Raw genomic sequence first — 27,915 nt, forward strand, 5'->3', positions numbered from 1 at the left:
TTCGTCTTAAACTTTGGTTGGCAATTCTTTGTGGCCAGGAAACAAAATGTATTCTTTTGCCATCGCTCCCATGTTATCACAGCCACATTACAATAATGTTTATTATTTTAGCCTGTCACAGTATTGTGAAGCACATAAATGTAACAACAGGAGATTGGCTGTAACTCAGTGGTGGATCATATGTTAGATTTACCACTCCTCACCCAACTGACCCTCCTCAACCCTTGCCCCCATTTTGAGTCCTGTTCCCCCACCCCCCACAAAGCATTTCCTTTCAAACGAAGGGCGAGTGTCGCCACCACCACGCCAACAAGTCACAGCATACATGCCTGAGAAAACCCCTTAAATCCTATTTTATATTATTTTATTTATTTTATTTTTCATTCTCTCTCTCGTGTGTGTGTAACCAATACAAATGCATGCAGAAATAGAAAAAAGAAAAAGAAAATAGAAACATTTTTATTCTTTGGGATTTACAGAAAGAACACATACCAATACAGTGGTATCTCAGGTTAAGAACTTAATTCGTTCTGGAGGTCTGTTAACCTGAAACTGTTCTTAACCTGAGGTACCACTTTAGCTAATGGGGCATCCTGCTGCCGCCGCGCAATTTCTGTTCTCATCCTGAGGTAAAGTTCTTAACCCGAGGCACTATTTCTGGGTTAGTGGAGTCTGTAACCTGAAGCGTCTGTAACCTGAGGTACCACTGTAAATAAATTTTAGAAAGGGGCAAGATTAGATGTGGACAGACAAAGCGTTTCCCAAAATAATCAAGATTCCTTATGCTCTGCTCCCTCTTTCTTCTGGCCCTCTGCCTGCCCCTCAGAGCCTGCGTGGCAGCCTCTCCTCCTCCTTGCCTGCTTTCTAGCAGCTGCCACAAGCTGCCCAAAGGAGGAGGCCAGCAGCAGCAGCCATGAAGAGGCAACAGGATGCTTCCACGGCTGCTGCCACTACCACCACTTGGGACAAATGCCAAGCTCATCCTCCTTCCTGAACTCGGCGGTGGCAGCACTGTTGGGGTAAATAGAGTCATTCCGGGATCCAATCAGAAGCCAGGATGGCTTTCGTAATTATGGGACTGTCCCTGGGAAATAGGGACAATTGGATGGTATGCAAGTAGAGTTGGGTAAGGCTCCTGATTATAACCATGAATACTTGCTGCAAGTCAGTGTAGACAATCCTGATGTAGACTGACCAATGATCTGGCATTAATATTAACATTAAAATATTAATGTTAATGTTAGGCAGGCACCTTCCCGGTTCTGCATTGCTTTTGGTGCCTGGTAAACACGTTTTTGCTTAGGCAAATCTACCCAGACATGTAATTTCGTTCTGGAGGTCCATTCTTAACTTGAAACTGTTCTTAACCTGGAGCACCATTTTAGCTAATGGGGCCTCCTGCTGCCGCTGCGCTGCTGGAGCACAATTTCTGTTCTCATCCTGAAGCAAAGTTCTTAACCTGAGGTAATATTTCTGGGTTAGCAGAGTGTGTAACCAGAAGCGTATGCAACCTGAAGCGTATGTAACCCGAGGTATCACTGTACATGAAATTTAATCAGTCTCATCTTTTCTAAGCACTTACTATTTGTTTGAGTTTCTGTTGCTTCATATTTTAGGGTTGCCATATGACCGGAATTTCCCAGCCATACCTGGGAGAATCCAGATGCATGGCAACAACTTTGGGCAACCCCCCCCAAAAAACTAAAAACCTCAAGACTTTCTGTCCAGATTTTCACTGTTTGAAATACGGCAACCCTATCACATTTGTCATCATCATGTTTATCACAGATTTCTAAGAACTGATGGTTTGCCTGGATTGAAACAAGTTTGTCTACCCTTTCACAAGCAAAGAAGGCACTTCCTTGGATCAGGCCCTTCACCTGATCTAGCAGGCCTCTTCTTGTGTTCTTACATGAATGCTGCTTTCTTTCCTTTGCTAACCACTGCATATTCACAGCCATCCTTGCCCCAGGAAAAGAAGACAAAGTCAGCTGCCCGGTCTCTGTTGTTGTTCCTGGTGAGGCAATATTTCTACCCTCCCATTTGCTAGGGGAGACTGGCTGCCCTGCAGCAGACACCTCCTTCCTTGAAACATAATAGCTGTTCTGGCATGATACAGCGGCAGAGCAAGCCGACCGGGTGCCTGTGGGGGCAGGAAACTCCATGAGGCCTCCGAGGAGTCTGCCTGCCTCCTCCCACTCAGCCGCCCTACAGCTGAGGGGGAGGTGGCGGGCGGACTGTTTGAGGCAGCACAGAGGCGGCGGGTGCTCAAGCCACCGCCTCACTCCCAGGAGAGACATGTGGCTTGGGCGCTATGCAGGCCCAGCGGTGAGTGCCGCCCGGCATTTTGTCACCCCTCTCAGTGTTGACACCCGGGGCGGCCCGTGCTGGGAATTTCATTCCTCCGTGCTGCAGATGTGTGATTGTTGTTGTCATGCATCTGTGTTTACTTTCCGCAGTGTTGGGTGTCAGGGGAACGGAAGTTCAGATATGCTGTTCTGTTCTGTATTACAACTTTTGCTTTTCCCTTCTCTCTGAGGAAGAAAGGGAGAGAGGAGCCATGTTTTCTTTGTTTTGTTACGTTTGATTTTGTGCATAATAAATTAGGCCTAGATGTCACACCTCAAGGCTCAGCTTCTGTTTGGACTCTGCTAGCCTTGTGATCATGTCCTTGGATATGGGTCACATCAGCATGACAGGACACAGGAGTGATGAATCATCCCAGGCATCCTGGTTTCACAGAGGCCAACCAGAGGAAATTGCAGAGGAAATTTCTCCATGCCCATTTATAAACATCTACCATGTCACCTCTTACTTAACTATTCTCTAAAACAAAAAGTCCCAACCATTTCACATCGGAGAGTTACTCCATTCTCTAGATCAGTGGTTCCCAAACATTTTGAGTCGCGAAGCCAAAGGCAAGTATTTATTTTTATTTCCATTCTCTACACGGAGCACTTGGAGATGCTTTGTGGAGCACCAAGTGCTCTGTGGAGCACTGATTGGAAACTGCTGCTCTAGATCATTATGGTTGCCTTTTACTGAACTACAGTGTTACCTTGGTTGACAAACTTAATCTGTTCCAGGGGGTCTGTTCAACTCCTGGAACTCTTCGAAAAACAAGGCGCGGCTTCTGATTGGTTGCAGAAGCTTCCAAAAAACGTTCATAAACTGGAACACTTACTTCCGAGTTTGCAGCATTTGGGAGTCGATTTGTTCAGGAGCCAAGCCATTTGACATCCAAGGTACCACTGTATTTCCAACTCTACAATATCCTTTTTGAGGTGAGGCTACCGGAACATGACACAGTATTTCAAATGTGGTTGCATAATATATTTCTATAACAGCTTTATGTTATCAGCAGTGCACTACAAAGGTGCACTCTTTCCCCAGGAATATTAGGGTAATTTTTTTGAAGAGCTTAGATTTATTAGTTTTATGAGGGGATGTGGGTGGCGCTGTGGTCTAAACCACTGAGTCTCTTGGGCTTGCCGATCAGAAGGTTGGCAGTTCGAATCTCTGTGATGGAGTGAGCTCCCATTGCTCTGTCCCAGCTCCTGCCAACCTAGCAGTTCGAAAGCACACCAGTGTAAGTAGATAAATAGGCACCGCTGCTGCAGGAAGGTAAACGGTGTTTCCATGCGCACTGGTTTCCATCACGGTTTTCTGTTATGCCAGAAGCGGTTTAGTCATGCTGGCCACATGACCCGGAAAGCTGTCTGGACAAACGCCGGCTCCCTCGGCCTGAAAGTGAGATGAATGCCACAAACCCATAGTCTCCTTTGACTAGACTTAACAGTCCAGGGATTCTTTACCTTTTACCTTTACCTATTAGATTTATATGTTGCTTCCCACTAAGAAAGTCCCAAAATGAGTTACGATCAATTATTTTTTTTTTTAAAATCACCTCAACATTATTAAAAGCGGATTTAAGAGTACAACCATATCATTGGTGCTGCCCAAATCTCTGTGAAAGCACAAACAAACAAACAAACAAACAAACCAAAAAGGGTGGGGGGCTGGTGCCAAAACAATGCCAAGGTTGGTGTCAGGGAAAATTCATTTTCATTCCCCCAAATAGTGTGATTTATCAAACGTTGACAGTGAACAAAGCCATCCAATATGCCACATAAAGGGAAATTCTATTCGGCTAATTTTACATACCACCCAATCTTGTACCCTTTGGTCATAACAGAGTTCCTCAGAGTACATGTGCATGCAATATTGAAGGGGGATCCTGCTCATTTCAGTGGGCTGCATTTAATGCCATGCCAATATATTGTGCTCCAAATGGCTGAACCACAACATTCAGATCTTTGAGATCTGAAATGCACTTCTCCAATAAAGCATAATTAAAAGCTTCAGCGAGAGAGACAGCTCTAGAACACCTGGTGACTATATTAAAAAAAGAGAGAGTTTAATTTGTTCCTCTCTCCACCCAGAAATAATTCTCCTAACCCAGCATCTTAGGCACAGCCTGTAACATCTCCTCCCTTCTGTAAGTTACTTATCAAAGGCATCATCGGGCGAAAGAGGGAGAGAGATTTTATGTGTTACCTAGATAAAGTAAGGACATAGGGCCTCCCTTGCCCCACAACTCCCATCATCCTTGACCACTAGCCCTGCTGGGAGTCGGAGTCCAACAACATCTGGAGTTCCACAGGTTCCTCATCCCTGCATTAGAATACACTAGTGCAACTTTCTGTATACTGTGGGGATTCTGGTGTTATTAAGTGCCTCTTGCCCGTGGGATCTCCTGTCCTCTAGTGGAACAACATTTATTCCACTTCCTTCAGCCATTTGTAGAGACATGAGGTGTCTTAAGGCAAGGGTAGGCACACCTTAAGCTTGCAGGATCAACTTTGTTTTTTTACTCTAGATTGAAGTCTAGTGCAAAAGTAATACATTAAAAAAAACAAAACAATCCTGAGCCCAAGGGTTGGTTTTGAGTACCAAAACTGAATGGATCTCACAGTCCGTCTGCATGAGAATCCACCCCTGGTCCCCCCCCCCAGCTTTCTTAATTTCAGCATTATATTCTTTATTGTTGCTGCTGTTGCTAAATAAATAAGAGCCAGGGGCCCTTGCCAATCTATTGAAAACAACCCAGAGATCTACTCTGGTAGATTCCAATTTACCTTCTGGCTCTTCCAGCTAAATGATTGTCTGTTCTTTCTTTTCATATATTCTTTATTGAGTTTCATTATTTATACAGTTAATCCATACGTTATTGAAGACATAATAAGCTACACACCATGAATCCAAAATAATTCAACATCAGATAATACTGCTACATTAAGTCTTAGTCTTTAGTATCGACTTCCCTCCACTTCATTGCTGCTCCATGCTTCTTCCTTATCTTTTTTTACTGAGTCCTTTTTTTCTTTCAATACATTGGCTTTTCATAATATGCATTATCTATCTGTTATCTACTTTGTGTAAATTAGTCAAGGCATATTAAGGATTTCTCTTGGGAACAATGTTTTTTCCAAATACACTGTAACAATCCCATTCATTTTTGAATTTTTGGTTTGATTGTTCCTGATTGCCTCTGTCATTTTTGCTAGTTCTAGGTATTCACATAATTTAATTTGCCATTCTTCCTTTGTAGAGGTTTTCTCTCCTTTCCAGTTTTTAGCAATTGGCATTCTTGCTGCTGTTGTTGCATATAAGAAAACCCTCCTATTATCATTTGGTACGCCTAGCTAGAAGAAAGGCTTCCTGCTTTTTCACAAATGTTTGTTTAAACATTTTTTCTAACTCATCATAAACAGTAAAGGTAAAGCTAAAAGGACCCCTGATGATTAGGTCCAGTCGTGACCAACTCTGGGGTCACGGCGCTTATCTTGCTTTATTGGCCGAGGGAGCCGGCATACAGCTTCCGGGTCATATAGCCAGCATGACTAAGGCGCTTCTGGCGAAACCAGAGCAGCGCACGGAAATGCCGTTTACCTTCCTGCCGGAGTGGTACCTATTTATCTACTTGCACTTTGATGTGCTTTTGAACTGCTAGGTTGGCAGGAGCAGGGACCGAGCAACGGGAGCTCACCCCGTCGCGGGGATTCAAACCGCCAACCTTCTGATCGGCAAGTCCTAGGCTCTGTGGTTTAACCCACAGCGCCTCCCATGTCATAAACGGTATCCCATTATTATTATTTTAACAACCCCGTCACATGTGGTACATTGTTCCCTCCATTAGCTTATACCTCCTGCATATGTTTGAGTTTGTTTTATATATTTTGGCAAGTTGCTGGGGGTCATGTACCATCTATAGAGAATTTTCATTAAAAAAATTATTTAATGTGTACCAAGCCGTAAATTTTAAATCTCTTTTCCATAAATTTTCCCAATCGTCCATCTGAATGGAGTATCCAAAATCCTTTGCCCTTTTAATCATTACATCCTTCACTTCCTCCTTAGTCTCCCAATCCAGTAGTAGTCTGTACATTTTTGATAGGATTTTCTTCTTGTTCTGTAATATATCTTTTTCCAACCTCGATACCTCTGTTGCAATGCTTGTCAGTTCTAATCACACTGACATTAGCACCATTGACAATTCTATCCCTTGTACTTTCTCTGCTGCTAAAGATCCCATGATCTTTGCAGTTATTTGCCTCCTTGATATAACTTCTTCACTTTTCAATTCTGATTTTAAAAAAACAACAGGCTGCAGTTTGGAGGAGAAGGAACAGTAGCAAGATGATGAGAGGCATGCAGGCAGGAGAAAAATGAGGGAAAAGGCAGTACAGAACGCTTTCTCCAACACAAAGCATAATTTTATGCACTCTTTCATGCCCCCGTTACTTGCATTTTTCTAAGCTAAGAAGTCCCAAATGTTGTGACTCTCAACTCCTTTGAGGCCAGACATTCAGAACTCTATGCAGTATTCCAAGTGTGTTTACGTCATAGAACTGTATTAGAAAATTGCAATGCTGCCGGTTTTAGTTTTGATTCATTTCCTATTGTTCCCTAACATGGAATGTGCCTCCCATTCATTTTGCCTTTCTGAGAAAACATGTGCAGGATTAGGGTGTTCCATACAAAACTGCCTGCAAAGTTATGAAATGTTTATTCAGGAGCAGTTTACACAACATATATAGCAATCGCAATATTGCAGATGAACAACTAAATAACCCTAAGGATGGGCTGACATTTGACCGATATTCATCATTGCCTGAACACCTCTGCCAACATGTAAAACACTTTACTCCATGCTGATTAGTCGGGGGTGGGGTCGTGACAATAACTCAGAGAGATGACACATTTATAGGCATGCACAAGTCAGAGAAATGGCAGTGACTCTTCATCTTTCAGACAACAAGCCAGAGCCAGTCATATATTTCAGGCAAAAGGGAAATTACTTGCTGAAATAACTTGGGACCAATGAAACATTTCCTAGTGGGTGGGAGGGCTGTCTCCTCAGAGGATGCATATTCTCCAACCATCTTGTTATTATCAACTGTGGCGTTTGCCCTCCTATGTGTGTGACATCATACTGGGTTCATGGGGAAAGGGTTAACTAATTGTAAAATGACTAATCAATGGGAACCCAGGGGGCTGAGTTAACTGTGTATAAGGTTTAAGCACAGAGGTTTTTTTTAGTTAGAGTTGTTGAGAAGACAGTCTGGAGTTAGAAGAGACAGAGATGATAAGTCTATGGGTTGGGCTAGTCTGGTGTGAGAGAGTGATAGAATTTGTTAAGAGGAGTCAGTCAAACAGTAGGTATTAGCAAGGTACTGTATAGGCCCGTAAAGAAACTAAAGTTAAGATACTGACAGGAATATTATCTGAGAAACCATAAACTTGTTAATGTTTGTAAAATAAACTAGTTTTTTTGGGTTCACTTTTAACAACTGACTGGACTCAGTGTTTTACCAGAGAGTAACTGATTGGTGGCAGAGGGGAAGCGAGCACAGTGGTGGCACAGGGATCAATAGACATCCGGGGGCCCTGTGTGATCGCCACACCAACACACTCTTTCGACAAAAATAAATAAATTTAAAGCATCATGGAAGCCAGTGGTGTGTGGTCATTGGACTAAGGGGACTAGGCTAGTCCCCTAAATGTTCCCCTGGTGTCTCCTTCAAAAATCCCAGGAAGCATCTGCCCGGCTTAGGGAGGGACATGCGAGGCTCCGATGGGTCCAAGAACCATCCTGTCATCTTCTCAAAGCCTATCCGGTGTTGAAGCAATGATGTCGGTGTCAAAGATCATCAGTGTTGAAGCAATGATTCTTCAACATCAGCTTCGTTGGACTGGCCATGTTGTTTGGATGCCTGATTATCAATTACTCGGCTATGAGTGATTGCCAAAAAAGAAGAAGAAGAAGATTCTCTGAGTCTTCCCCACAGGCAACTACTTAGACCAAGACTAGCCAATGCCATGCCCACCAGCTGCTTTCCATACAACTCCCATAATCTCTGACCATCAGCTGTGAGCTGATTGGAGTTGTAGTCCTGAACACCTGGGTGCCATCATGCCTTTCTGCCCCCTTTCCAATCCCCCCCCAATTTTGTTCTGAATGTTAAATGCAAGTTAAATGTGCTTAAGTAGCACGCTTACTCTATTGAGGGAAACATGTCCCAAAATTCATATGAATTTTCCTGCACCTTTTTTTTAAAAAAAAAAAATTCCACAAACTGATGCAGATATGTGGCAAAGTGAACTTAAGGTTGGAAAAATGAGAAACTGAAATGGATGGATTTGCCCATTTCTAAAAAGGAATCACCGTAAAGCTGGGCCTGATGTCCTTCTACACCTTTCTTAAAGGATTCTGGAATGGGACTTGGAGGACAAGCGCCACATCACAGTCCACTTTAGGTCCCAGGCTGACAGGAAGCAACTGTTGGGTCAGTCCCTTCCCTTCAACCACCCACATGCCCAGCTTTGCTCAGCCAACGGCTCAAATCTACACTGCTCTGCTCTGCGGCAGAAAATTTTCCTTTGTGGGGAAGTGTCCTGCACAAAAGCAACCTATGGGCAGCGCAAACTTGTTCTGGGACAATATGAGAGGTGCATTAATCTAACTAGCTTTTAAACTAGCTTTTATCCTCTCTTTCTCTCCCCCATCTTCACCCCCAGGACAGAGGATATCCAGTACACCATAATTCAAAGCAGTTATAATGTAAGCCACACTCCTCTCCTCTCTAACCAAGCTAGACCTGGTAGAAAACAATGGAAGATTCTCCATTTATTTGTTTTTGCAAAACATGGAAGTGGCACCTTTGGGGGGGCATTCCCTACCCAAGGCATCTCAGGATGTCATAACACAATGAATACTTGTCAATGGTAAAGTTGTTTGAGTAAAGGCATGCTCTGCCTTGAACATTTCCCTATGTTCTCTGAGTCTCTGAAGCATTTTACACATACCACTTTCCTAACATGGGGAGTGAAAAGGTCACATATTCTTCTGCAGATAGCTGCTGGTTTATTCCTATGCTTGTGCAGGCAAATTTGCCCCTGTGAAGTTTCAGCTGCAGAATAAATTGTCGTGACTAATATCCCCAGCATTCTCAACAGAAAGAAAAAGGTGCATCAAAGGGGAAAGAGGAGGGATTGATGTAGAAGGAGTATTATAGGCAATAAACTGGCATTTGCATTGTCACTTGGTTTGCCCATATGCCTTGCTCAAAAAACAAATAGAACACACCAGTGACAAAATCAAAGGACCAGATAGACACAGCAGTTAGACGTGATGGTGTTATGTTATGGTATATTTATATACTTTTTTCAGCCCAGAGGCAAACAGCATATGAATACACAAGGAAAAGACAACAAAAGCACAGTAAATACAGTCAATCAATTAAAGAAATGCAAAATATAAAGGTCACCAAATACTCACCAGTCACACTGGTCTGCATGAGTTTGCGAGCTGCATTCGTGTTCTCACCAGAGATCTAAGAGAGTCATGCTACCTTTTAGCAAATTCTATTAGTTTTCTCAATACAAATCTGAATGTTCATTTGAGTTTGGGCTTTTTTCTTGACCTCAAATTTCTCAGCTGTGATGGGCAGCTCTTGTATTTTATCAGGACCAAAACCTCTGCTGTGCCACAAATAGGCTTCTTAACAAGTTATGTCTCTCTGACACCTTCCCTATCATTGCATCAACATGATGTGTACATCTATTACTGCAGCAAAGTGAATCTAAGAGATCCATATGATAATGGATTCTGTATGTCAGTTGCTGTAGTTCCCTTTGACATTATTGCATTATTTGTAACCCACTCCACCCACTGTGGGCTGTGTAACCCCACATAAACACAACAACATGCAATTTTGTGCATGGAATGTTATCACCGACTTCAAGGAACAGCAATCTTAAGTTTTTCCAAAACAAAAAAAATTCCTTCCAGTAGCACCTTAAAGACCAACTAAGTTAGTTCTTGGTATGAGCTTTCGTGTGCATGCACACTTCTTCAGATACACTGAAACAGAAGTTTCCAGACCCTTCTATATAGTGTGAAGGTGGGGAGGGGTATTACTTAGAAGGGTGGTGGGAATGGGTGATTGGCAGATAGCTGTGATGAGCCTGTTGACGAGTTTTTCCAACACATTCAAGCTGTGGCTAGAATCATATGATGGCTACAGCAGCTGCCAGAATTACTGGACAACAGTCTAAAGTAAAATAACCATTGATGTTATTATGAGTTTGTGGGTGCCAGACACTTAATCAAATTCTGAAAGCCAAATAAGTCAGGCCAGCTTCCTTATGAGGTAATCACCTTGGATGATGAGCCATTAAGAAAACAGAAGGGAAGATGATGGCCTGTGAAGAAAGCTAAAGGGAGGCTGCTTTGGATGGGGCCACTCCTCCAGCTTAGAGTTAAAGCAGGGGTTTAGAGTTGGCTGGGATGTGACCTGGAGGAAAAAGGGACTCAGCTATACAGCTACAAATAAATTGTTTTGTATTGCAAAGTGCATTATACAAATTTGACACCAGATGGCGATGGTGAGCTATGGCAAATTCAATACATTTTTCAAAACATTTTTTTTATAAAGCATTTTCACAATATTTTTTATGTGTCTAGATTCCACCAAGTGTGGTAGTGTGGTAAAGGTGGCAAGCTGGAGAGATGGTAAGAGCCATGGCTGATTTCTGCTGATATCCAAGGCTGTGGATATGGGAGAAACAAGACCCTATTGGGGTGTAAATCCTGTGTACCCCTCCATCCTAGGCTCAGGTTGTATATATGTGTAAATAAACCATATATCATAAAGACACCACAGTCTCCACTGTGCTTCACTTCCAAAAGGATATGCGAACCCTGAGTGAGTGCCTGGAATCTCTGGAATCTCACACTGATAGGAGTTTGGGGTGGCATGCAACAATAGCATTCCCTTCCTGAAATATAGATTAATTGGCTACAAAGACAATTAAATGGGACACACCAGTTATTTCCAAAGGGAACATCACAATAGTCCTTTCTCTGGGCTATACCTCTCTGGTCCACATCTGCAGCCTCCTTGAGGCTGAAACAGGTCCTTGAAACTTTGATGATGCCTCTTGCTTGGATGGAGGATGGAGAGTGTGTGCAGATGGCTTTCTGGTGGCTGCAATGTCGCTTATTGTAGTCTCATAGGAAGCTCCACCCACCAAACATTGTTGCCCACCAACCACTTGCAGGATGCAACCCTCAGAAGTTTGCACAAGCCCACTCACCCTTTGCGGGCTGTGGCTTTGCGGGATGGAGGAGGCTGTGCCCTTCCTGATAGGGGAGGGGGCATGAGCCCTCTCTGCCTATCAGGAACCGGATTCTAGCCGGAACCCTGCTTTGGCAAATGGGGATGCAGGCTGGGACTTGGGCTGTGCCGGGGGCGGAGCCAATGGAGCTGATTGTGGGCCTCCCTCGGATCTGCCCCTTGCCCGTTTAAGCAACCAGCACCTGGGGCTCCACCTGTTTGTTCCTCCCCCAGATGGCAGTCCCTGCGGGGGTCACCCTATTGGATGTAAGTCTTAGGAACCACCGCCTGGATTGACCACACATCACTTTCGGCAGGCGGGCTGGAAGTATTTCGATTGCCCCATGCCCAAGCCAAACCTCTTTCATCTGTATTCAATGAAGTTGTGGCTTGTTTTGACCCCAAACCAGTCTTATTGGTCTCTTATTATACAGGCTGGGGTATAGGAAGTCCAATGCAAGAAGAAATCTCAGGCCCTCAGGCTAAAAACGTTTTTTCTCACCAATGAAGGGTTGCCATATCTTGAAGAGCAAAATAGAGCCTGAGCCACTGCCCATCCAAGAAGGGAATAGAGGCGTGTGGGGCTGTTGTCACGCCTGTGTGCCTCTTTCCCGGCTCGGTCCGGCCACGGCATGTAGAGCAGCCCAAGCCCAATCTGCTTACACCTGAGGCAACCCCTTCCAAAATAAAAAGACCCCAAACCAGGACATTGCCTTTAAAATGTAAACAAAAACCCTGATGGACATGTTGGCCCCTCAAAAGAGGACATGAGGACATGTCTGGGATTTCTCGGACACATGGCAACCCTACTCCAACATAACCTTTGTAGAAGCAATCATATGCATTGCTAGGTTCAGTGCTAATAGTCTTTTCAAAATCAAAGAAATGCAACCCCCAGATTTAATTAGCAGATAGTGGGTGATGGACATCTGCCAAATTTAATTAGGAAAAGTTGAGTGAATGAGTAGACATTTGTGCTGGGTAGAAAGACTGAGGTGATACTGATGGATGAACATGAGACAGAAGCATGATTCTGTTGCACAACAGGACATGTTGTCCTGAGAATAATTAAGCATTCTTAATGGGAAACATAGCTGCATCCAAGAGATTTTATTGACTTCCATTTTATTTGGCAGTAGTTATGTGATACTCAGAGTACTGAGTCAGCTTTCAGGTTGCTCTGTTATTGCAATTGAATACTTGAAGAAAGCTGCTAGAAATGTACTGCTCATAAGAACATAAGAAAAGCCCTCTTAATTCAGGCCAGTGGCCCATTTAGCTTAGCAACCTGTTTTCCCAGATGTTCATGAGAAGCCCAAAAGCAGGAAGAGCATTTCTCAAGTCAGAAACTAGATGCGCTCCATTACGTTCATCATTATTATCAAACTGAACCAACAGGTTTTATTTTTCTAATCTTACAAATAATAACTTGAGCCAACAAGCGTGTTTTCTTTAATATTGATGAATTAACCACAAAAGCCAAACAGAGCAGCAGCAGAAGCACAAGCCACACTGCTGAGTTCAGGCTGCTATCAATAAATTAAGTATTAAAATAAACTAGTCGCGTTGACTTTGGAAATGCCATTTGCTACTTATAGATACAGAATCGTGTGTACAGTGTCAAGCCTTCCATTTTTCAATTATGTGTTTCTAAATCATTACCAGAATTCACAGGATGTTCCAACGTTACAAACAAATTAGTTTTGTAAGATTGCCACCTTTGTTCTGGCAAAATACAGGATAGGGCAGGGCAGGACAGTTGGCGGCAATTCCCCCCCCCCCCAACCTGGTGCTGAAGAGACTCAAAAGCAATCCATTACAATCTATTGCAGCCAAAGTGGATGACCCCTCTGGAATTTAACACAAACGCACACATGTATGCACGCACATGCCCGCGCACACACACACACAAATTTGTAAATCTGTCTGTGCTTGGCTACCCAGAGGTTAAATGCATGTCCTTTCCCACACCCATTCAAACACATGCATTTGGAGAGGATCCCTAACTTGGCAGAGAGAGACAGAGACAGAAACAGAGAGGGAGACACACACACACACACACACACAGAGAGAGAGAGAGAGAGAGAGAGAGAGAGAGAGAGAGAGAGAAGACCTGAAATACAGGACAAAACTGTATCAATGCAGGACACAGCATTTTACATTGAAATACAGGAAACATCCTGTATTATACAGGATAGGTGGCAACTCTAATGGTGCCAAGCACTGTGCATTCCCATGCAAAACACTGCTTTTCATGTGGCACAGTCTGAACCTGCCACTTAAAAGCCTCCTACAAACAGGGGCGCCGACTTATAAAAAATATTGGGGGGCGGGGGCCCATACCGACTTATAAAAAATATTGGGGGGGCCCAAGACCTCCAAACCGCTGCTGCTGGGGGAACGAAAGGGGCGAGCCCCGGGCTGCCCCGACCTTAAGTGAACCTGTGAGGGCCCGCCCTTTGCGGCAGCCGATTGGCTGCCGCCGTGGGCGGTGAATATTAATGAGCTAGGGGGAATCCCCGCTTCTCGTGGGGCTGACGCCAGCCCCGCGAGATTGTTAATGGGTCGAGAGCCCGCAACCCCACCCCCTCTCTAGATCGGGAGTGGCTTTGTTTTAACTCATTACTGAATGTATTTTAAAAGGTAACTATCGTCAAACAAGGAAAATAAAAAATACCAACATAATTTTGTGATTTTACAAAGCATAATATAACTAATAATTTTCTTAAATTATTGGGGGGGGGGCGGAGCCCCCCCGAACGAATTTTTGAGGGGGCTCGGGCCCCCTCAGGCCCCATGGAGTTGGCGCCTATGCCTACAAAGCAGCTGCAGCCTCACATTGGCACCCAATTCCTTTTGTTATTGGACCATCTCAGAATAGGCAGGTTAAATAAACGCCACATCTATAGCAGTTGTCAAGGACAGGGTGGATGAGGAGGAGGGCTCTAAAGATGATACCTTAGAGTCTCGAGCCTGGTGGTGGGATGAGCTGGGAGCTGCTAGAAACAGGAGACTTGAGTCATCAAGGGACCTCAGGAGAAGGAGGGCCCTCCAGGACAGGATTAGAAGCTGAGAGTCACAGCATGCACACAGACAGTCCCAGTCTGCTTTCTTGGTATGGCACAAGTGGAAGTGTGGATAAGCTCCTACGCTGGAGTAAACACACACAAGGATGTGCTGGGAGATCACTGAAGGTTGCTTTCAAATGTCAGCACCTCCCCTGTCCAATAGTAAATGCAAAATGAAATGAAATGTAAGAGATGATACCTGTTACATAAGGGATCTGGAGCTATATTATAAGTTTTGCATGACAATTGGTTTGTTCCTGAGATAAGAACATAATAGTAGCCCTGCTGGATCAGAGCCAAAGTCCATCCAAGTCTGCCACCCTGTTCTCATCTTGGCTAACCAGATGTCCATGGGAAGTCCATGGACAGGATACGAACACAATAATCCTTAATCCTGCTAAGTACAGATAGATTCACAGCAACCAACTTGGGAGAATCAGCACAGCTGATGCTGAGTTTTCAAATAAGTGACATGCTGATTTAGAATTTCAGTCACTCAAAAGAGCACAAGCAGTCTTGGGAAAAGATAACATCCTGAATTGCTTGGCTTATCCCGTAGGGCCCCTTGGTCCAAACCAAAGTTCAGTGAGATTTATGAGTGCTCAGAGAGCTTGGGTCCATATTTCAGCATCTCATTTTGTACATTTCTTCAGTTTTTTTCTCTGTTCCACTGCCATATGCAAAGCTTCCAGGATCATACGTTGGTTATTCAGAATATTGTATTCACTCAGTTTCACTAGCTGATCATACTCTTCGTCAGTGAATGTCAGGGAGTAAGTAGAGTAAGGGGTGCAGTTACTAGAGACATCGACTTTGCCTTCTTTCATTTCTGATGGAGAACGTTTAACACCTATGAAAAAATTGCAGAAAGGTAGTGCTGTAAGAATGGCAACCCACGCTACGCCGCTGTGGGAAGGATTAGCTTTTAGGAGGTAGGTCCATTCGACTTCAAAAAGCCAGTTTAAGCTCAGCCAATGTCAGCTAGGCTTGCCATGGTAAGGCTGGCACTGGCAGTACTTTCTTTGAAGCTAGACTTCCTTAGCTGTGCTAAAGAAGATGCACAGTTGTGGGTCCTCATAAGATATATAACTGAGTCCAAATTTGCAGATTTTGTGATTTCTGAGGACAGACGCTTGACTCTAGTGGTTTTTAGAGGAATTTATTTGCTTCCAAAATGGGGGGGGGGGATGGGTTTTCTGTGTGTCTCCCTTTCCTCTGTTACCCTCTTTCTCCTCATCTGTAAACATGTAGATAATAAACCACTAAACACAGAACTTTATAAGTCTAATGTACTAATAATAATAATAATAATAATGGCATACCGGGTGCTTTGTAGTAACGAAAGCTATCATTCACTTGTGGGAAAAATACTAATATTGGTGCTTCTGGATTCTCTGCATTGTCAAACAAATAGCATTCCTTCAAGTGTTTGTCATCTTCATGTATCACAGCTTTGGGAAATGGGATTCCTTGTTCTGCACAATACTTGCATGACTTTTCCAGGGGCTAGGTGGAAAAAAGAAGTAGATGTAATAACTATTATTACTTATACTCCACCCATCTGACTGGGTCACTCCAGCCACTCTGGGTGGTTAGTAATACAATAATATGCTAAATGTGGAAAGGCTTATTTTAAATTCAGTACTCCTCATTTCTCTGTACGATTTCCTTCCAAGAGCCGACACCTACCAGAACTCTCTTTGAAACTCCCCCGGGGAAATACTAGCTACTAAGAGGTAACACAAAGGACTCATATGTAGGTGAGGGATCAGGGGAAATTATTTCATCTTGTCTCTGTACAGCCTGTCCTACAAGAAACAATGTGATCCTTGTGTCCTTAGGCTCTGTGTTAGTAGTTTCTCCTGAACATTCTGTGACATCATAGCAATTCAGATGTCAGGGCAGGATGATTCACAGTCAGAGACATTTACAGTAACCCCAGCCTCCAACTTATTCAAGGGTTTTCTCCTAGTCTTTTCTTACTCCTACAGCTTGTTTCCTGAATCAGTCTTGCTCTCGTCTCTCAGCTTCCTCCCTACCTTCTTTTCTAGACCTCCTCTTCCCAGTACCTTTCCTCTTCTCTCTCCTCCCCCCACAACTGAAACTTGCCTTAGATATGTCCAAAGGAAGATAGGAGTTGGAGGGAAAGGATACAGGGCCCTTGGACTGTGATATAGGGACTGTGATATAGGGTACCTTGGAAGTCAAACAGAATCCATTCTGGAAGTCTGTTCAACTTCCAAAACATTTGGAAACCAAAGCGTGGCTTCTGATTGGCTGCAGGAAGCTCCTACAGCCAATCAGAAGCCATGGAAGCTGCGCCAGATATTCAGCTTCTGAAAATCATTTGAAAATTGGAACACTCACTTCCAGGTTTCAATCATTCAGGAGCCAATTTGTTTGGGAGCCAAGGCATTCGGGATCCAAGTATGACTGTACTTAGCTATAGCCATCATTTATGATACTCATAAAGAGATGGGCAGAAATGGGAAAGATGCATTTCTCACCAACTTCTGTGATCCTGCACTGTAATTTAGATGTATGATAATGTCTGCCTTCCGCTCTTTTCTCAGCATAGGTGCAACGCTTGTATTGATGAAGAATCCGGTATCTACTAGTGACAAGTACTCTTCTGTTTGAGTCAGCTGATTGGGTGAAGAAGCATCGAGTATAGTACCTAAAACAGAATCAGTTTTAAGTGGAACAGAGTAAGCTCGAGTTTTCATTGCCACAGAGGCAGTCTTCTCCAACCTGGAGTTTTCTTTGTTCCTACTCAACTTTAAAGAAGAGCCGTACTTAGAAATTTTCTCCTACAACTTCTCTTCTTCAGTTTCAGATGTTGAGTACTTTACAAATATTGTCTAAAGTTTCAGTTTGCTTTAATAGACACAGGCCCCCAAACTAGAGCTGTCCAGTAATGACTCCTAAAAATTCGCCACCTATTTTGGGGCAAAGAACTTCTCCAATGATTTCTTGGGTGTGGGGGCTAACCATTGGCAATTGCAATAGCACAGCTTCTGTCTTTTTTCCTAAGATTTTTTGCTCTTGCTGTAGATAGCAGTGGCAGCAATTGCATGGCAGCCTGGCCACCATTTTGCATCCTACAAAATGCCCTGGACCTAGCATCATTCCAGAGAATTGGGGTAGAAGGGAGATGGAGACTATTCAGAGAAAATTCTGCAAAGTGGCTATCCATTTCTAGAAGAAGAAGAAGAAGAAGAAGAAGAAGAAGAAGAAGAAGAAGAAGAGGAGGAGGAGTTTGGATTTGATATCCCGCCTTTCACTCCCCTTCAGGAGTCTCAAAGCGGCTAACAATCTCCTTTCCCTTCCTCCCCCACAACAAACACTCTGTGAGGTGAGTGGGGCTGAGAGACTTCAAAGAAGTGTGACTGGCCCAAGGTCACCCAGCAGCTGCATGTGGAGGAGCGGAGACGCGAACCCGGTTCCCTAGATTATGAGACTACCACTCTTAACCACTACACCACACTGGCTGTGGTGGTGGCGGTGGAGGGGGATCTCATTTATTTTTCAGAATATTTATATGATAATTACAGCTCTGCTCTTCTTTAAAGGAAGCACTATCAGGTATGTGGCAATTAAACAAATAATCAAAGAGGAACCACTAACAGCAGGGATAGCCAATGTAGTGCCCTCCAGATATCATTGGACTACAGCTCCCATCATCCTTGACCCTTGACCTCTCTGCCTGGGGCTCATGGGAGGGGCACAATAACTAGGCAAAGACCCATTGAAGCTCAGTTAGCACACAGCCACTGCCACCTAATGCATTCAAGCCCATAGCATGATCTAGCATGTGCACAAACAATAACACGACATACCCATGGACTGGACATTCGGGTGGAATGTTGAGTGAGGAGCCTTGGCAAGCAGTGTGCTTATTCTAATTTCAGACTGAGCTCAGGCAGCATGTTTTTTACATTAGAATATATATATCCCAAATGATAATACCTTTCCATCTACGGAAACTGTCATTCTCAAGGTAGCCATTGTCCAGTTGGAGACCTCTGAGAAAATTGTGGTACTGGGCAACTGATAGGCGATCAGTAAGCACATCTCTAAATGCACTGGATAGCGGTCCAGCAGGCGTGTACAGATGTGTCTTTTGCTCATGTAGTCGAGGGGGTAGATGAGGCTCTGTATCTACCAAGGAAAAGCAGCAACGATGAATTTATAAAATTTATAAATTTCTGAAACTGCAATCCTTTCCAAACCACAATCCTTTCCAAAAGAGAAATATTTTGTGGAAGTGTCTGCTCAATCAGCAAAAGCAGAAAATCATTTTGAGCCCTCATTCAAAATCATCGTTTAACATTAAACACACACACAATTTAGAGCTTCAGTTGTCTAATACAAGGATGACTAAATCTGAAAACATTTAGACAAATCTGAAAACATTAAGACAAATGTGCTTACATGGAGCCAACACTAATAATATACAGGCAGCAAAGTTCCAAAATATTTCTTCATTGCTCACAGATCAGGTTAGAACACAATCAATAGGTCAAAAGCCACTTGGGGAAATAACTAACCAATGTCAGCTATTTGGTCTTGTGTCCACTTGTGCCAGAAGTCCTCTGGGCTTTGAGAATCATTCCAGAAATACAGCAGATTCAGGGAAAAGATACTGCTCCACATGCCTGTACAGTGAGGGATAATCGACAACAATTTAGCATTATTCTACTGAAAAAAATACTATTTATTTTTTGCAGTAAATTGCACTGTTTAATCAGAGCACACATTTGCAATCTCCATGTTCAAACAGAAACTATGATGAAGGCAGAACGGTCCTTGCTTTTAGGAATTCCATTTGTGCCATTGTAGCTCATGCCCCAGAGCAGGCAGTCTGGAAGGCCCCCGGCAGGGCCCTCTGTCCAACTTTAGCCCCCCAAGAGCTGAGGCAAGTGTGCACCTGGCTACCCCCCACTCTCCGCAGGCGTGCCCTAGAGAACTGGGGCACAGCAGGAATCCTCTACTACCATGTGGTCAGAAGAAGAGATTGGCTGTGGGCTGCAAACTATTTGCCAAGGGTCCTGGAGGGCTTCCATACACTCTGCCATATGGGCTGTATCTTCTATGCACTGTGCTCAGTCTTCTCTTTGCATCACACAGCCACCCCTGTAGTAACCTCAGGCTAGGGAGGGGAGGCAGTTCTTCCTCCTCCGCCCTTCCAGTACTGCAGTCTTGCTCAACTCTGGGCATCTCCTTCCTGTCCGCAGCCTCATTGGCCTTAAATAGGCTACCACCGGCTGCACATGCTCCATGTCTTGAGACACCCAAGTCTTCTGATGCCTGGCATTGTGCTGACAATGTATCAATTGGCCTGCCGCCATTTGCCTCTGCTGTACCTACCCTTGTGTCAGCAGATTATTTGTGGCGGCTTGCCCATTCTGCTTTAATGGGTTGGCTAAGGCAACTACAGGGTGTATTCTTTCAGTTGTGTGGGTGTGTAAACTCAGAACATGTTTGCCTTTCTTTCCACTAATCAGGGGACTCTGTGAGCGCTACTGTGATTATGAATCAGAGCCACACACCCACACAATTCACTGGTAGCTTTGGACAAATCATTATCCCTTCACAGATTATAAGCATTGTTTCAACCCTTACTTCATCTACATTACCTTAGCATTTGTTACAATGGAAGGGATCCTGACATAACATATGCAAAGTTATTTTAACACTGAACAAATAATGCCAGACATCAGAGTGGTGGCCCAGAGTAGCTCCTGGTATAGGCCTCTGTCATGCACAAATACTCAGTGACTGAAGCTATGGGAGATTCTCTAGCCATCAAAAGCACGAGGCTTGCATCTCTTCTTTCTGCTGTGATATCATTGCATTGTGAATTTCCCTGCCTCCAGAAATGCCAGCCAATGAAGTTAGGTAGGGATAGAGAAATTCACCTGACCATATCTTGTTGGGCTACAAGGCAAAAAAGAGGAGCAGATTCAAGGCTGCTGTTTTCAGTGGCGGAGAACTTACTAACTAGTTTCTGCTTCGGTCTAATGAGGTCAATAGGGTTAAAGGCAGCACAGCAATCTTAGCGAAGTAGTCAGAAGCAAGAAAGATGCATGTGCTATAGTGAGCTAATGCCCCTCTCTCATTGCTTGTGAGCTATGAATTACAAAGCTCCTGGCTCTAATATCAGTTCTCCTATGAACTCACTAGGTAGTCACTGTTCCTCAGTTCCCAGTCCCATAGGAGGACAGTAGTATTGGCCCACCCTACAATGTTGTTGAATTACTGAGATAATCTCTGTGTAGCATCCTGAGTGTTCTAAGGTGCTCTTAAGGATTAATAATAATAATAATAATAATAATAATAATAATAATAATAATAATTTATTTGTACCCCGCCCATCTAGCTGGGTTTCCTCAGCCACTCTGGGCGGCTTCCAACAAAGACTAAAAATACTTAAAAATGTCACACATTAAAAACTTCCCTAAACAGGGCTGCCTTCAGATGTCTTCTAAATGTCAGGTAGTTGTTTATCTCTTTGACATCTGATGGGAGGGCGTTCCACAGGGCGGGCGCCACTACCGAGAAGGCCCTCTGCCTGGTACCCTGTAGCTTTGCTTCTCGCAATGAGGGAACCGCCAGAAGGCCCTCAGCGCTGGACCTGAGTGTCCAGGCTGAGCGATGGGGTGGAGACGCTCCTTCAGGTATACTGGGCCGAGGCCGTACAATTGGGGTACAATTGTATAGAGGTACCTGAACTATAGAAGATGGAGAAGCTGCATACAGTCAGCGAAAACAAGACCTGGAGCTGACTGTGGCTCAGATCATCAGCTTCTTATAGCAAAATTCAAGCTTAAACTGAAGAAAGTAGGAAAAACAACTGCGCCGGTAAGATACAATCTAAGTCAAATCCCTTATGAATACACAGTGGAAGTGAGGAACAGGTTTAAGCATTTAGATTTGGTGGACAGAGTGCCTGAAGAACTATGGATGGAGGCCTGTAACATTATACAGGAGGCAGCAAATAAAACCATCCCAATGAAAAGGAAACGCAAGAAAGCAAAGTGGCTGTCCAACGAGGCCTTACAAATAGCGGGAGAGAGAAGGCAAGCAAAATGTGAGGGAGATAGTGAAAGATACAGGAAACTGAATGCAGATTTCCAAAAAAATAGCAAGGAGAGACAAGAAGGCCTTCTTAAACGAGCAATGCAAAGAAATAGAGGAAAACAATAGAATGGGAAAAACCAGAGATCTGTTCAAGAAAATTGGAGATATGAAAGGTACATTTCGTACAAGATTACCATAATAAAAGACAAAAGTAGAAAGGACCTAACAGAAGCAGAAGACATCAAGAAGAGGTGGCAAGAATACACAGAGGAATTATACCAGAAAGAAATGGATGTCTTGTACACCCCAGGTAGTGTGGTTGCTGACCTTGAGCCAGACATCCTAGAGAGTGAAGTCAAATGGGGCTTAGAAAGCACTGCTAATAACAAGGCCAGTGGAAGTGATGATATTCCAGCTGAACTATTTGAAATTTTAAAAGATGATGCTGTTAAGGTGCTACACTCAGTATGCCAGCAAATTTGGAAAACTCAGCAGTGGCCAGAGGATTGGAGAAGATCGGTCTACATCCCAATCCCAAAGAAGGGCAGTGCCAAAGAATGCTCCAACTACCGCAAAATTGCACTCATTTCACACATTAGCAAGGTTATGCTTAAAATTCTACAAGGCAGACTTAAGCAGTATGTGGACGAGAACTCCCAGAAGTGCAAGTTGGATTTTGAAGGGGCAGAGGAACCAGAGACCAAATTGCAAACATGCGCTGGATTATGGAGAAAGCTAGAGAGTTCCAGAAAGACATCTACTTCTGCTTCATTGACTATGCAAAAGCCACAAAGAATGGAATAAATTTATGACATACATGGAAACAGAGGTAAAAAAAATCTAAAAATCACAGTAGGTGTGACGTAACACTTGTGATGTAAAGAGTTTTTTGAGGAAAAGAAACTGCAGATAAAAAAATCATATAATATATTCTGAAACCGAGATGAAGGGAAGTCAATCAGTGTTGTGTGTTATTTAGTAAATGTAAGTTAATTTGTTGGTATCTTATGTTAGGAGATGTTTTTTCTTTTGTTTTCGTTATTATTATTTCTCTTTTTTATGTATTTCTTTTTTGTGTGTATGTGTGATGTATGTTTCTTTTGTTTGTTTTAATGTTTGATGTAGCAAAACGAATTAAAATCAATTAAAAAAAAAAAGACTATGCAAAAGCCTTTGACTGTGATGTATGGAAGTGAGAGGTGGACCATAAAGAAGGCTGATCGCCGAAGAATTGATGCTTTTGAATTATGGTGCTGGAGGAGACTCTTGAGAGTCCCATGGACTGCAAGAAGATCAAACGTATCCATTCTTAAGGAAATCCGCCCTGAGTGCTCACTGGAAGGACAGATCCTGAAGCTGAGGCTCCAATACTTTGGCCACCTCATGAGAAGAGAAGACTCCCTGGAAAAGACCCTGATGTTGGGAAAGATGGAGGGCACAAGGTGAAGGGGACGACAGAGGACGAGATGGTTGGACAGTGTTCTCGAAGCTACAAACATGAGTCTGACCAAACTGCGGGAGGCAGTAGAAGACAGGAGTGCCTGGCGTGCTCTGGTCCATGGGGTCACGAAGAGTTGGACACGACTAAACGACTAAACAACAACAACAACAACAACAACAACAACAACCTGAACTATTGTACAGAGATTGTTGAACTTAACATTAAAGATAACAGTCTGTTTTCCTTTCGTTTCACACTGTCTTGACTAGTTCTACCAATACTAAACAATGACTGTGGAACTGGTTGAGTGACAATTTGGGCTACAGTTGTAGCTTATTGATATTTCTAGTTTCTGAGAATCACAGTTGAGGAGAGTGCAGTTGTGCTCACGTCCTGGTTTCAGGTTTTCCACAGGCATCTGGTTGGCCACTGTGGGAACAGGCTGTCTCGTCCAGCAGGCCCTTCTTATGTTCCAGCTAGCATTTATGCCTTAAACTGACCTATTCATAGAAAAGGTAATTCATTACAGTTTTGGTGTGGGTTTCAGATACCCTACATGCTCATGTACATCAATATGATTTTAGACAGATCATACAGCTCTGTTACTACCCATACTACATGGACTTGATTGCTAAATCGGTTATATTATTGCTACTTCATTATTAAACAAAAATCATAAGAACCTTGTAGGTAACAGATCCGAGTCTCTGGAATCCTCTTCATCAGACGCCCCATAAAGAATTCACTTCCAAAATCTTCAGCACGGACAAAAGCTCCATATTTTAGTATCCCCACTTCATAGGGTGTGAACTCAACCCATTCTGCAGTTACAATCACATTTACAAGAACATGAGCAAAGTCTTCTCTCTCTCTCTCTCTCTCTCTCTCTCTCTCTCTCTCTCTCTCTCTCTCTCTCTCCATCTATGAATTAAGACACATTTTCTTCTATAGCTTAACTTATAGCTCACCCTGTCCAAAGAAATCGCAGTGTGCAGTAGAACACCTGTTGCTCACATTAAAGCATAGCTTGGTTAAACGTCATGTGCAAACTATATCACTGCATTATAAGGGCTTAGCCACAGTTACCTTTCTTTCCTCTGTGCTTTCTAGGCATAGTCTGTGCTTTAAAGCTCTATGTCCAAGCACTCTCTCTCTCTATTTTTTTGCTTTGGAGCTTTCCCTACAAAAACCACTCTTTACTGCTCTACTGGAGCAAATGGCAATCCACGGAAAGCCCAAATTGCCATTCATTGTGCTCCAGCTTTAAAGAGCAGGTTTTTGTGGGGAAAGTTCTGGTGCAAAAAAAGAGAGCACTCAGACATGGAGCTTTAAAGTGTGGACCTGTACCTGGAAAATATGGAGCAAAATGTAAGTGTGGAGAAGCCCCAGTTCTGAAGCAGACCTTAGGTGGAAACTGCAAGCCAGCTAGAGCATACCCTCCAACATTCCTCAGATGAAAAGAGGGACATTTTTCACTCCCCCCAACTGACCCTCCTCAACCCCCCATTTTTGTCATCCCCACCACCACCACACCAATGGAACACAGAACACATGCCCTCCACTGTCCTGAGACAACCCCTTAATTCCAGTTTTATTTTATTCTTTGGTAGATTTACAAAGTGTGTTCTCCCTCATGGGGAGCACAGGTTGCGGGTGGGGCTGACAAGACACCTCACTGTTACTAGGCAAATGGCTTGGCCATCCTTTAAGCAGGGGCGGGCTGTTACTGGGGAAATCTAGATGTTGCCATTTGCTGATTGACAGCCCTATTTGTTAAATACAATGCTCGCAGCCAATAACTTCCTCTTTTCGCTGCTTACTTCGGATCACCCGCCCTCCCTTCCCTAATTTTAGGCTGTTTGCTTGACCTTGCTATGCCTCCTGTCATGGGGTCGTCTGCTTTGGGGCAGGGGCCCGGTAGGAATTTTGTCCATTTGGCTGATTAGTGTGTGCCACTTGGTTTTTGCCTACTGCGTAGCAAATCGTCACAACTTGTAAGGTTTGTGGTTAGGCATTGGTCTTGGAATTGGTTAGTGGAGGGGTATGGATTTGGCTGTGCCTGCCCCTCCAAAATGCTGCTGCTGCTGCTGCTTCAATGGTTTTCTGTTAAAGGAACCCAGAGGCTCCCCATGCTTTAGTCCGAAACCCCCTGGCAAGGGGCTAGGGCCACGCAAGCCCCTGGGAGCGTTCTGGGGAGAGGTGAGGCATGGTTCCCAGTCCCGTCTCTCTCCCCAGGTGTCTTACCCTTGCTGATTTTGCGGGGGGTGCAAATGTCAGACCTGTCCCCGGGCGGGGTCAGTTAGTGCTACCAATGCCTAAGCAACCACTCACATTGCTGTAATTTGAATAAAGATGTGGCCAAAATTATGCCAAAAACCTTAAACAAAAATTAAGTGTCAGTTGTGTTTTTCTTTGGGGGGGCTGTCTTGGGGACCTCGACGCGCAAAAAGAAAAACACACACAAATAAATAAATTTAAGAAAGTGGCAAGATTAGATGCAGATGCACAAAGCATTATTATTATTATTATTATTATTATTATTATTATTATTATTAATCAAGACTCCTTGTGCTCCACTCCCCCTTTTTCCTGCCCAGGGCAGCCCTGCCCTCAGCCAGCCCCTCAGAGCCAGCACGTCACACGGGCCTGGGCCTTGCAGCAGCAGCAGCCTCTCCTCCTCCTCCTCCTCCTCATCTGCTCTCCAGCAGCCGCTACAAGCTGCCCATGGGAGGAAGTTGGCAGTAGCAGCCATGGAGAGACAAGAGGATGCTCCCCTCTGCCGTCACTTGGCAGGAGCTCTGGCTCATCCTCCTCTTTGGGCTCCGTTGCGGAGGAAATTCCGGGATCAGCAGTTGCGGAACATTCCGGGATCAGATCAGAAGCCGGGATGGCTTTTGTAATTCCAGGATTGTCCCTGGAAAATCAGGGCAGTTTGAGGGTATGCTAGAGTGATCTCTTTTATGTTTCTACACATCTGCAGGGACAGCATTTTCAGTGGGGTTATGATACCCACATTGCCTCTGGACTTCATGTATTTATTACATTTGTACCCAACTTTTGGGACGTGGGTGGCGCTGTGGGTTAAATCACAGAGCCTAGGACTTGCCAATCAGAAGGTTGGCGGTTTGAATCCCCGCGACGGGGTGAGTTCCCGTTGCTCAGTCCCTGCTCCTGCCAACCTAGCAGTTTGAAAGCACGTCAAAGTGCAAGTAGATAAATAGGTACCTCTCCAGTGGGAAGGTAAACGGCATTTCCGTGTGCTGCTCTGGTTCGCCAGAAGCAGCTTAGTCATGCTGGCCACATGACCCGGAAGCTGTACGCCGGCTCCCTCGGCCAATAAAGTGAGATGAGCGCCGCAACCCCAGAGTCGGCCACGACTGGACCTAATGGTCAGGGGTCCCTTTACCTTTACCCAACTTTTACATAGTTGGTTAAGGTGGCTTTCCAATCATGAGTCAATACCAAACTCCTACTCCCTCATTTTTCTCTCACAAAAAACAATTGGAGATGAGGATCTAGCGACAGATTAAAAAACAAAAATATCCTACCATTGAAATCCATAGTGCTGTACTTCTCTTTCACATTGATTGCAGTGTAGATTGGTAAAGGATTCTGGCCCTCATTAATTGCTTGCTGCTGATCAGACAGTTTATGGTTGTCTTTCTGTGTTGATTGAAAGAAATATAAGATTGGCTCAGGAAAAAGAAAGTGGTCTAATGCAGAGGTTTTCAAACTTTTTGAGTCCATGGCTCCCTTAACCAACTGCATTCTTTCTGCGGCACCCCTGTGGAGCTCAGGAGCCCAGTTAGGTCACTCCTTGCCTGCAGAGTTGGCAGCCCCTCACCCTTTTTCAAATACCCTCTTGGAGTGTTCCCTCAGCCTCATCTCCTCTCCCCTCTTTTTGGGAGTACTCCGGGCAGCCACTGCTGCCATCCCTGGTCTCTGAGCTCCCCACCCCAGCTACAGAGAGAGGTACTTCCTCACATTGCCCCACAATGTGTCTGTCTATTCCCAACAGCAAGGGCTGGCAGACTGGCTAGCTGGGCTCCCTCACCCACTTGCTTGCTTACTCCAAGGCCACCTCAGCTTCTGTCAATCAGGACCGACTGGCCAGCTCCAGAGGCACCACTCCCCTGAGGAGCTTGTAGGCAGGGCTGCTGCAACAAACAACTGTGCAAGCCTTGGGGAGGCAGAGATGTGAGAGGGCATCAGAGGAGGGAGGCTAGGACAGAAGGACAGAGGCCAGTGTTGTCTGTGGCACCCCTGGCCATCATTCAAGGCACCCCAGGGTGCCATGGAACACAGGTTGAAAACCACTGGTCCAATGTGATTCTGGCATCACATTGTGGGTGAAATAGAATGTTATACTGAGGAGCAACATCTCTGAGCATAATGAAGGTTTCATTTAAGCATCATATTAATTTGTTTATTTGTTGTTGTTTTTAATGCTGAGCCTGGAGGCAGATTATTTTTTGAGGCAGTTGAGTGCAAGGTGAAAGATGATTGTTCATGCCGTATGCACTCACCCTACTTTCGCCTCTGGCACAACAGGCTTTGTGGGTTTGTTGTTGTTGTTTTTATATTCTTTCAATTATCCACAAAACTTATTTGACCATACGGGGGCACGAGACAACAAAATTGT

The 27,915-nt window shown here is 44.2% G+C and overlaps 1 protein-coding gene and 2 long non-coding RNA genes across 3 annotated transcripts in view; 1 reads left to right on the top strand and 2 right to left on the bottom strand.

The window, feature by feature from the left end:
- Nucleotides 1–27,915, top strand: part of LOC309358136 — a 322,055-nt gene that overhangs the window by 48,138 nt on the left and 246,002 nt on the right. The gene's annotated exons all lie outside the window — the stretch shown is intronic.
- On the bottom strand, nt 10,548–14,622 carry LOC309365380. Its single transcript, XR_014166078.1, has 3 exons — nt 14,497–14,622; nt 12,357–13,971; nt 10,548–11,090 (listed from the first exon to the last, which is right to left on the bottom strand). It is a non-coding gene; the product is annotated as an uncharacterized lncRNA (long non-coding RNA).
- The window catches only part of LOC309377918 (cytosolic phospholipase A2 epsilon-like), a gene marked incomplete at its 5' end in the record, with an annotated part of 30,286 nt that continues 17,039 nt past the window's right edge, over nt 14,669–27,915 (bottom strand). Inside the window, 7 exons of the mRNA XM_081925599.1 lie at nt 14,669–15,599; nt 16,072–16,255; nt 17,257–17,426; nt 18,719–18,910; nt 19,300–19,407; nt 23,957–24,094; nt 26,822–26,936. Coding sequence (XP_081781725.1) covers nt 15,382–15,599; nt 16,072–16,255; nt 17,257–17,426; nt 18,719–18,910; nt 19,300–19,407; nt 23,957–24,094; nt 26,822–26,936 — 1,125 coding nt within the window. The 3' untranslated portion in view covers nt 14,669–15,381. The remainder of the gene's footprint in view (nt 15,600–16,071; nt 16,256–17,256; nt 17,427–18,718; nt 18,911–19,299; nt 19,408–23,956; nt 24,095–26,821; nt 26,937–27,915) is intronic.

The sequence above is a fragment of the Podarcis melisellensis genome, assembly GCF_964234715.1.
Source record: "Podarcis melisellensis genome assembly, chromosome: 1".
Taxonomy (NCBI): domain Eukaryota; kingdom Metazoa; phylum Chordata; class Lepidosauria; order Squamata; family Lacertidae; genus Podarcis; species Podarcis melisellensis.